Source organism: Salvia splendens, chromosome 4 (assembly GCF_004379255.2).
Source record: "Salvia splendens isolate huo1 chromosome 4, SspV2, whole genome shotgun sequence".
Lineage (NCBI taxonomy): Eukaryota > Viridiplantae > Streptophyta > Magnoliopsida > Lamiales > Lamiaceae > Salvia > Salvia splendens.
The window spans coordinates 4,482,637-4,493,083 of NC_056035.1; the positions used below are offsets into that span (position 1 = coordinate 4,482,637).

A 10,447-nucleotide genomic window follows, 5' to 3' on the forward strand; every position below is an offset into this window, starting at 1 on the left:
TCAATCAATCAAATTAGATTGGGAGTTCAAGTTTGAATTTAGTAATCCTCTCGAACCCACACAGTATAACATCCGGTTCAGTTCGGTTGGTGGTCAACTGGTCGGCAATCATGGCTTACCTTCCATTACAAGGGCAAAGTGGTCATTTTACTATCCAATAATTATGATTGTGCTGTGCATTGCGCACTTTCATTCACATGTAACGTCACTGACCCTTGTTGTGAATTGTGATACTCAACTCAATAATAGTATTGACATTTTCATGAATGTGGGCTCTAAAAATTAAATCGATTTCACCTATTTAAAGCACAAACAGTTCTTTAAAATTCAACTGTCACGTTCCACAACTGTATTACAAACCCAACACGCCTTTTAATCACCATTTGCTTGAAACCTAAGTACAAAAAAAGATACTAACAAAATACACGTCTCATGAAATCCACATTTCTCCTACCAAAACCCTTCAATTCTTTTCTCATATATAAACACCTATATGTCCAAATACACACACACACACAGTTCTGTTTCATCGACCAGCAAGCATGTCTAAATACTACGCAAAGAAACAAACCCTTATGAAATCCAAAGAAATCAACAGTGAAAAGCAGAAGCACAACACCAATTTCTTCTCCAAAAACCTCAAGAAAATCTATCCCATTGGCCTCCAAAAAAGAAGTCATTGCTCCCCCATCTCATTATCTTCCTTGTCGCTCTCGCTCTCGCAGAATTCAACCGATGATTCTTCCCCGACCGACTCAGCTTCTCCCCCACCGTTGGAGGAGAAGATCTTGTCCGCGCTGCACTTGCTTTCCCCCATCCAATCTCCGCCTCCGTCCCATGACGATGAAGAGCCGAGGAGGTGCAGCTGGATCACCAAAAACAGTGGTAATTAGTAAATAAATAGTACTTAGTAATAATTTCTGATTTTAATTTTTTTATTACAACTAATTAGAAATCGTTACTATTAGACAGCGTTTACGTCCAATTTCACGACGAATGCTGGGGAGTACCAGTTTATGATGACAAGTAAGTGAATAAAACTCGAACTAATTACCCAATTATCAAATTAATATTAATACTGTATGTGTATGAATTTGCAATGCAGTAAGCTTTTTGAGCTTCTTGCAATGTGTGGACTCCTCATGGACTTGAACTGGACCGAAATCCTTAAAAGAAGACAGCTTTTAAGGTCGGAAACATATTTTTATTTTTCAGTAACATATATAGAGATAAAATTAAGATTAATTTGATGATGAAACAGGGAAGCTTTTAGTGGTTTTGATCCTTACAAAGTGAGCAAAATGGGGGAAAAGGAGATCAACACCATAATCTCAAACAAAGACGTAGCTTTAGCGGAAAGGAGAGTTAGGTGCGTAGTTGACAACGCAAAATGCATTACAAAGGCAAGTTTAATTCATTCCTAACCACACAATTAACTCAATTTAAGCAAAATATTTAACATTAATTAATTAATTAGATTGCTAGAGAATGTGGTTCATTTAGCTGCTACATGTGGGAGTACGTGAGCTACAAACCGGTGATCAACAAGTTCCGGCACTCAAGAAACGTGCCGTTGAGGAGCCCGAAGGCGGAGATCATAAGCAAGGATCTTGTGACAAGTGGATTCCGGTACGTGGGGCCCGTCATCGTCTACTCCTTTATGCAGGCGGCCGGGATGACCGTTGATCATCTCCTTCATTGCTACAGATATGGGGACTGCGTTGATCTTGCTGAGAGGCCATGGAGACACTTCTAATCCTATTTAATCAACTAAAATATTTTGAATTTAATTAATAATATTCATAATTAAAACCTGAGGAGTACTTATTTGCATAAATATTGTTTGAGGAGAGGTGTGGCTGTCTGAGTTTTTTTAGCTGGACAGATGGTGTGAGCGTTTGTGTTTTTTTAATTATTTTATTTTGTTAATATCTACTCTTAATTAATGTTAGTATTTGAGTTTTTTTTTGTGAGTTATGAGCACTGTATTTAGTTGGTGAAATGTTTTATTTTCCAAGGAAATAAAAAAAAATTCGATTTCATTGCCACTTTTAAATTTTATTCTATTTGACACTATTAACACGAGGGATATGTGGGTAATGAACAAATTTCCACTCAAATACACATTGAATCCGAGGTACGACTAACATTATCGGCACACACCACTAAACATGTAACGAGGAACAAAAAAAGATGAAGAAGTGATTTGTTGAAGTGAAAGAACAGAGCATTACACATACTAAAGCAACAAACAAGTAGACAACTTGGAGGGCCCACAAACTCTATAATAACATATGGTCCAATATCATTTTATAGCTTGTATTAAAATTAATACACATGTCCAAATAAAACAAGGTCCACTATCGAATTGATCAATATTGTTGGCCTGCACAATCTCTACCCATCTATGCTCTATCATTATACAGTCATCTTATTCTCTTATTCTTTCGAATTTGATTTATTTATTTTTCGAATCAATCTTTCATTATTAATCTTCAATGAAACAATGTTCAATATTGGACATGTTTGTTTGCCGTAAAATTGACTGCAGATGATGGAGACTTGCACCAAACTTTGTATCTCCAGCTTTGATGTGGTAAACATAGCTGTTTTCATATCAAACAAAAGTAGATTTCAAAAAAAAGAGAGATAAAAAGTTAGAAGTTTTATGAGATAAAAGTACAATATTTTCGTTGAGCACTCACAACTATCTACCACCAAATTCGCTTTAGGTGGGGAAGTGTCAATCAAGAATCTATGTAAAAAATCTTGATCTTTAATCATTTCCGAATGATCTGCAACACCTTATATTAGAAATCAAGAATGTAAAAATAGGCATAAAACAAAGACTACACTATTCATATAAGAGCAAAGATGATGTATGTACAAAGATGGATTTTCTTTTCCAAGATTTCAGTCTACAAATTATTTATCAAACAAATATCATTTCAGATACAACCAAACTACACTCGCTTTTCCTTTCATTCATTCATCGAACTCCAAAGAATATTTACACGCCACCGCATCTAACCGCGGCTCCCCTCCCATCACAACTCGAGGAAGAAAGCACAAACCAAATCTACCCTATAACAAGCCTGCCCTTTTTTGCTTTCATTCTACTATAACAAACATACGTACGTAGCCATACCTTGATGTCTCAAAACTGGCAAGAAGTTCCGAGCCTCTGCCTCTGCTTCTGGCCGAGCGTGATAGACTTGCGCTTGGCGAATGCAGGGTGAAGCAGCTCTTGAACCTTCTCCAGAAACAGCGCCCACTTGTCATCCTTCATGTCCGCTAGCTTCACAAAGCTGCTGCTTGCTGGGAGTTGCTCGTTTGCGCTCCTCCGGCTAGATGAGGAGGCAGCATTGTCAGATTTGGACGCTGCAAACTTTGGGAACTTGGGCTGCTTCTTCTCACCTAAGCTAGTATATTTCAGTGACATAGACAGTTTGGAAATACTTTGGTTCTTCGCTAAGGTTGGAGGACTAACTAACTCCTTCTCCTCATCTCCTTCGCTTTCCTCTTCTTCCTCTGGGCCTTCCTCGAGTCTAGAAAGTAGAGCATGGCCATTACCAAAATGGAAGGCTGATGCAGAGACTTCAGATGACGATTTCTGGGTTAACTCATAGCCACCATCTTCACAATCTATGTCAAATAGGAAGCCATCATCATCTGATTCACCTCTGGGGGAAAAGACCTCCTCAGTAATAAGCCTTCTTGCCTCAATGCATATAACCTCAAGATCGCTCGGTTCCTCCTCACCATTGCGGAACTCCCTACTCATCATTTCCCCAATCTCAGCCAAACACAGCCCATATGTAGCAGCCTCCTTGAGGAAAATGGTGCACAGATGCAGGACGCGCAAACAAGCCTCCCGGATCATGGGAAGCTCACTTCGCAGCATCTCTGAATCACGAGCAGGATCAAGATTGCTTATGTACTCAAGTTCATCATCTGAGAAAGGAATGGAAGCCTGGGGCCAATGAATCCACTCAAAATATGGATCTTCCAAACTCTCAGGCAAGCAGAGGCCATGATCAATGGGGATAAGTTCCACTTGACCAAACCTGCCTACATCATCAAGTTTCCTAACTAAAAGATTACCAGCATGCCTATCTGTGTTAAAAATCCTAATGTCTAGAATCCCAATCCGATGCACAGAAGAAACAGGGAAACTTGAGGTCCCATGGTCACTAGCATCAAAATCATGTGGGATGTACTGCTGGAAGGATGCAATTTTGCTTACAAGCTTCTTGGTCTGTGGCCTGTTTGCATTCACACCATCATTGATGTTGAAGATTGAGTGAGTAATCTTCACCAATGAGGTAGGAGGCACATTTGCAAAATTATCATAGTCGAGTAGATATGCAGCAACTTCGCGAAACCCAGTTTCACCAACTCTAACAGATCGCTTTAAGCCTGGCTGCCCAAGGGCTTTACCAACAAAGCCCTTTGGGTTGTTTGGAGCAAATGGCTCTTCATCCGTAGGTTTCACAATTGCCACACTGTCACCACGAACATTTCTAAAATAATAAGCACCTCCCAGCCCACCTTGAGCAGGGATTGGATCAACCCCATTCTTAATCGCCTTGACAGTTTCCTTGACGAGTTGTTTCGTCTTAGCAAAGCGAAATGAATGACCCAATATCTCGATCGGCCCACTTTGATCTCTCTGCTGGATGTCCTTACCAGTGGGAGACAAACATGGAGTAGAGGAGCTCCTATGCATCAGATTCCTTGTTAGCAGCAGGGGAGAATCATTCCGAATGGCACTGAGGTCATTTTTCAGAACCATATCACCAAATGTCAAAGAGCTCTCCTCAATGGGGAAATTGAGGGCAACCTGCAGCCTCCTCTTAACAGTATTCACATTGTCACTCCTGTTCAACTCCATCCCCAACACACAGCCTGTCTCGGTCTGTACAAAAACACGTCTTGAGGATTTCCTTTCCAACCCATTAGTCCCATGGTATTCCCCACTTCCAAGCGGACTCTTGAAAGCTGCTACAGCCATCTGGGTCTGCACAGGACTGTCCATGTTACGAGACATGAAAGGAAGGGAATAACCAAAGATGGTTCTCCTCACAGCCGGCAACCGAGATGGCAAAGAACGAGAGCTTTCCCCTCACCCTCAGCTCAACCCAAAACTCAGAAGCCGGGTGCGATAGAACCACAGAAGAATATCTTTACCAATAAAGGTCATCAACTGAAAAACCAAAATCCGAATTCCTACCCTACAAAATTAACCGAAACCGAAACGGCGATCTAGCACCCACTATGCTAGAAGTATCAAACGCGGACCGCGGAGAGAGAAACCCACCACATATCACGTGCATCGACGAGAGCCATGCGGATTGATCCAATTAACGTCATCACCAATAACTCAATTTAAGCAAAATATTTAACATTACTTAATTAATTAGATTGCTAGAGAATGTGGTTCATTTAGCTGCTACATGTGGGAGTACGTGAGCTACAACCGGTGATCAACAAGTTCCGGCACTCAAGAACGTGCCGTTGAGGAGCCCGAAGGCGGAGATCATAAGCAAGGATCTTGTGACAAGTGGATTCCGGTACGTGGGGCCCGTCATCGTCTACTCCTTTATGCAGGCGGCCGGGATGACCGTTGATCATCTCCTTCATTGCTACAGATATGGGGACTGCGTTGATCTTGCTGAGAGGCCATGGAGACACTTCTAATCCTATTTAATCAACTAAAATATTTGGAATTTAATTAATAATATTCATAATTAAACACTGAGGAGTACTTATTTGCATAAATTATTGTGAGGAGAGGTGTGGCTGTCTGAGTTTTTTTAGGCTGGACAGATGGTGTGAGCGTTTGTGTTTTTTAATTATTTATTTTGTTAATCTCTACTCTTATTAATGTTAGTATTTGAGTTTTTTTTGTGAGTTATGAGCACTGTATTTAGTTGGTGAAATGTTTTATTTTCCAAGGAAATAAAAAAAAAAATTCGATTTCATTGCCACTTTTAAATTTTATTCTATTTGACACTATTAACACGAGGGATATGTGGGTAATGAACAAATTTCCACTCAAATACACATTGAATCCGAGGTACGACTAACATTATCGGCACACACCACTAAACATGTAACGAGGAACAAAAAAAGATGAAGAAGTGATTTGTTGAAGTGAAAGAACAGAGCATTACACATACTAAAGCAACAAAACAAGTAGACAACTTGGAGGGCCCACAAACTCTATAATAACATATGGTCCAATATCATTTTATAGCTTTGTATTAAAATAATACACATGTCCAAATATAAAACAGGTCCACTATCGAATTGATCAATATTGTTGGCCTGCACAATCTCTACCCATCTATGCTCTATCATTATACAGTCATCTTATTCTCTTATTCTTTCGAATTTGATTATTTATTTTTCGAATCAATATTCATTATTAATCTTCAATGAAACAATGTTCAATATTGGACATGTTTGTTTGCCGTAAAATTGACTGCAGATGATGGAGACTTGCACCAAACTTTGTATCTCCAGCTTTGATGTGGTAAAACATAGCTGTTTTCATATCAAACAAAAGTAGATTTCAAAAAAAAGAGAGATAAAAAGTTAGAAGTTTTATGAGATAAAAGTACAATATTTTCGTTGAGCACTCACAACTATCTACCACCAAATTCGCTTTAGGTGGGGAAGTGTCAATCAAGAATCTATGTAAAAAATCTTGATCTTTAATCATTCCGAATGATCTGCAACACCTTATATTAGAAATCAAGAATGTAAAATAGGCATAAAACAAAGACTACACTATTCATATAAGAGCAAAGATGATGTATGTACAAAGATGGATTTCTTTTCCAAGATTTCAGTCTACAAATTATTTATCAAAAAATATCATTTCAGATACAACCAAACTACACTCGCTTTCCTTTCATTCATTCATCGAACTCCAAAGAATATTTACACGCCACCGCATCTAACCGCGGCTCCCCTCCCATCACAACTCGAGGAAGAAAGCACAAACCAAATCTACCCTATAACAAGCCTGCCTTTTTTGCTTTCATTCTACTATAACAAACATACGTACGGCCATACCTTGATGTCTCAAAACTGGCAAGAAGTTCCGAGCCTCTGCCTCTGCTTCTGGCCGAGCGTGATAGACTTGCGCTTGGCGAATGCAGGGTGAAGCAGCTCTTGAACCTTCTCCAGAAACAGCGCCCACTTGTCATCCTTCATGTCCGCTAGCTTCACAAAGCTGCTGCTTGCTGGGAGTTGCTCGTTTGCGCTCCTCCGGCTAGATGAGGAGGCAGCATTGTCAGATTTGGACGCTGCAAACTTTGGGAACTTGGGCTGCTTCTTCTCACCTAAGCTAGTATATTTCAGTGACATAGACAGTTTTGGAAATACTTTGGTTCTTCGCTAAGGTTGGAGGACTAACTAACTCCTTCTCCTCATCTCCTTCGCTTTCCTCTTCTTCCTCTGGGCCTTCCTCGAGTCTAGAAAGTAGAGCATGGCCATTACCAAAATGGAAGGCTGATGCAGAGACTTCAGATGACGATTTCTGGGTTAACTCATAGCCACCATCTTCACAATCTATGTCAAATAGAAAGCCATCATCATCTGATTCACCTCTGGGGGAAAAGACCTCCTCAGTAATAAGCCTTCTTGCCTCAATGCATATAACCTCAAGATCGCTCGGTTCCTCCTCACCATTGCGGAACTCCCTACTCATCATTTCCCCAATCTCAGCCAAACACAGCCATATGTGTAGCAGCCTCCTTGAGGAAAATGGTGCACAGATGCAGGACGCGCAAACAAGCCTCCCGGATCATGGGAAGCTCACTTCGCAGCATCTCTGAATCACGAGCAGGATCAAGATTGCTTATGTACTCAAGTTCATCATCTGAGAAAGGAATGGAAGCCTGGGGCCAATGAATCCACTCAAAATATGGATTTCCAAACTCTCAGGCAAGCGAGGCCATGATCAATGGGGATAAGTTCCACTTGACCAAACCTGCCTACATCATCAAGTTTCCTAACTAAAGATTACCAGCATGCCTATCTGTGTTAAAAATCCTAATGTCTAGAATCCCAATCCGATGCACAGAAGAAACAGGGAAACTTGAGGTCCCATGGTCACTAGCATCAAAATCATGTGGGATGTACTGCTGAAGGATGCAATTTTGCTTGCACAGCTTCTTGGTCTGTGGCCTGTTTGCATTCACACCATCATTGATGTTGAAGATTGAGTGAGTAATCTTCACCAATGAGGTAGGAGGCACATTTGCAAAATTATCATAGTCGAGTAGATATGCAGCAACTTCGCGAAACCCAGTTTCACCAACTCTAACAGATCGCTTTAAGCCTGGCTGCCAAGGGCTTTACCAACAAAGCCCTTTGGGTTGTTTGGAGCAAATGGCTCTTCATCCGTAGGTTTCACAATTGCCACACTGTCACCACGAACATTTCTAAAATAATAAGCACCTCCCAGCCCACCCTTGAGCAGGGATTGGATCAACCCCATTCTTAATCGCCTTGACAGTTTCCTTGACGAGTTGTTTCGTCTTAGCAAAGCGAAATGAATGACCCAATATCTCGATCGGCCCACTTGATCTCTCTGCTGGATGTCCTTACCAGTGGGAGACAAACATGGAGTAGAGGAGCTCCTATGCATCAGATTCCTTGTTAGCAGCAGGGGAGAATCATTCCGAATGGCACTGAGGTCATTTTTCAGAACCATATCACCAAATGTCAAAGAGCTCTCCTCAATGGGGAAATTGAGGGCAACCTGCAGCCTCCTCTTAACAGTATTCACATTGTCACTCCTGTTCAACTCCATCCCCAACACACAGCCTGTCTCGGTCTGTACAAAAACACGTCTTGAGGATTTCCTTTCCAACCCATTAGTCCCATGGTATTCCCCACTTCCAAGCGGACTCTTGAAAGCTGCTACAGCCATCTGGGTCTGCACAGGACTGTCCATGTTACGAGACATGAAAGGAAGGGAATAACCAAAGATGGTTCTCCTCACAGCCGGCAACCGAGATGGCAAAGAACGAGAGCTTTCCCCTCACCCTCAGCTCAACCCAAAACTCAGAAGCCGGGTGCGATAGAACCACAGAAGAATATCTTTACCAATAAAGGTCATCAACTGAAAAACCAAAATCCGAATTCCTACCCTACAAAATTAACCGAAACCGAAACGGATCTAGGCACCACTATGCTAGAAGATCAAACGGACCGGGAGAGAGAACCACACAATCAGTGCATCGAGAGAGCCATGCGATTGATCCAATTAACCTCACACCAAAAATCTGAAAGTCAAACAACAATAGTGATCAGTGCGTACAGCACGAATCATCTCAAAATCTAATAAATTAAATCGTACAGACTCTGAAACACACCGCCAATATCTCAAGATTAATCACCCAGGGAAAGAAAAAAAAAACACAAAATAAAATGACAGAGAAGAGTATACACATTATAGCAAAGAATCTTAGCATCAAGCTGATAATTAAACAATTGATCCTTACCAAAAAAAAAGTACTCATACGTAATGTTAAAAATAAGAAAAACATATACAAATCAGCTAATTCACGAAACAAAAATGTTCTATTGAATCTTGATCTGCAAAATTAACCAATGACTCAATCCCACACCCAGCCGTAAACCACATTCAAGCGAAAATAACCACACGTAGCAAGGGAAACTCGATCCTATCAAACTCAAGAAATAGAAAAGCAGCTCAACCATTCACGTAAAAACAGATGAAGAAAAAGGGATTTCATCCAATCGCATAAATTGATAATCCTAACAGATCACGAAAAATAATGCAAGATTCGGAAATCAACTCACCAGAAGGCCAGATCTGAAGAAACTCTTCCTTGCCTATCCCCGCTTTCCGTCAACAACGACAACAAGACCGTTGAGGAAAAGTTGGAAAAAATCGAACAATCCAACGGTCGGAACAACGGACAACGACAAGGCTAACGGCAACGATTTGATCGGAGTATTACCGTCGTCCTTACTTGCTCTGTTCAATCTTCTCTCTCTAGAATTCTTCTCTCTCACATCTACACGTTGATTACAAACTGTTTATATAAGAACAATTACTTTTTAATTTCGCCATTTTTGGGGATTATTAATTATTTTTTTCTTTTTTTCACGCCCTTACTCAGAACGTTCTGATTTATCACCGGGGTTACCGGAGTTACGAACTAACTGCAGTTAGTTTCAGCCAACCATAGTTACGTTCCCTCGCTTTGTGGAAGGCTCTAGAATGAAGGATCTCAGCCGTAGATAGCAATTTGGAGAACGTATCTTGACCGTCTATGCATTAGAGTGACGTGGGTGAAATGGATTGGATGAAATTGGTCAGTGAGTCAAATGCGCTTTTAACTGTGTTATTTTACTCTGATTAAAGTTAGCGGACATTATTACCCCTACATACATAGAGGTA

At 40.7% G+C, this 10,447-nt stretch overlaps 2 protein-coding genes and 1 pseudogene across 3 annotated transcripts; 1 reads left to right on the plus strand and 2 right to left on the minus strand.

The window, feature by feature from the left end:
- The first annotated feature begins 397 nt into the window (after window positions 1-397).
- On the plus strand, window positions 398-2,042 carry LOC121798740 (DNA-3-methyladenine glycosylase-like). 2 transcript variants are annotated; one of them, XM_042197886.1, is made up of 6 exons: window positions 398-885; window positions 969-1,026; window positions 1,106-1,189; window positions 1,262-1,403; window positions 1,478-1,629; window positions 1,708-2,042. In XM_042197886.1, exons 1-6 carry the CDS (start codon window positions 543-545, stop codon window positions 1,754-1,756), a joined length of 828 nt encoding a protein of 275 aa, XP_042053820.1. In that variant the 5' UTR covers window positions 398-542; the 3' UTR covers window positions 1,757-2,042. The 2 variants fall into 2 exon arrangements, with proteins under 2 accessions (XP_042053820.1, XP_042053819.1); XM_042197885.1 differs by having other exon boundaries at window positions 400-885; window positions 1,478-2,042.
- Window positions 2,043-2,838: 796 nt separating this feature from the next.
- Window positions 2,839-5,255, minus strand: LOC121798010 (phosphatidylinositol 4-kinase gamma 7-like). The gene has a single exon (XM_042196822.1). The coding sequence runs from the start codon at window positions 5,048-5,050 to the stop codon at window positions 3,158-3,160; it is 1,893 nt and encodes a 630-aa protein (XP_042052756.1). The 5' UTR covers window positions 5,051-5,255; the 3' UTR covers window positions 2,839-3,157.
- Window positions 5,256-7,082: 1,827 nt separating this feature from the next.
- On the minus strand, window positions 7,083-9,923 carry LOC121801369 (annotated as a pseudogene).
- Window positions 9,924-10,447: the final 524 nt, after the last annotated feature.

Bases quoted from the DNA above. Each gene is read 5' to 3' on its own strand.
- LOC121798010 (XM_042196822.1), bottom strand. From the start codon at position 5,050: ATGTCTCGTAACATGGACAGTCCTGTGCAGACCCAGATGGCTGTAGCA.
- LOC121798740 (XM_042197885.1), top strand. From the start codon at position 543: ATGTCTAAATACTACGCAAAGAAACAAACCCTTATGAAATCCAAAGAA. The intron at 1,027-1,105 runs GTAAGTGAATAA...TTTGCAATGCAG, and splicing joins GTACCAGTTTATGATGACAA to TAAGCTTTTTGAGCTTCTTG. The intron at 1,190-1,261 runs GTCGGAAACATA...ATGATGAAACAG, and splicing joins AAAAGAAGACAGCTTTTAAG to GGAAGCTTTTAGTGGTTTTG.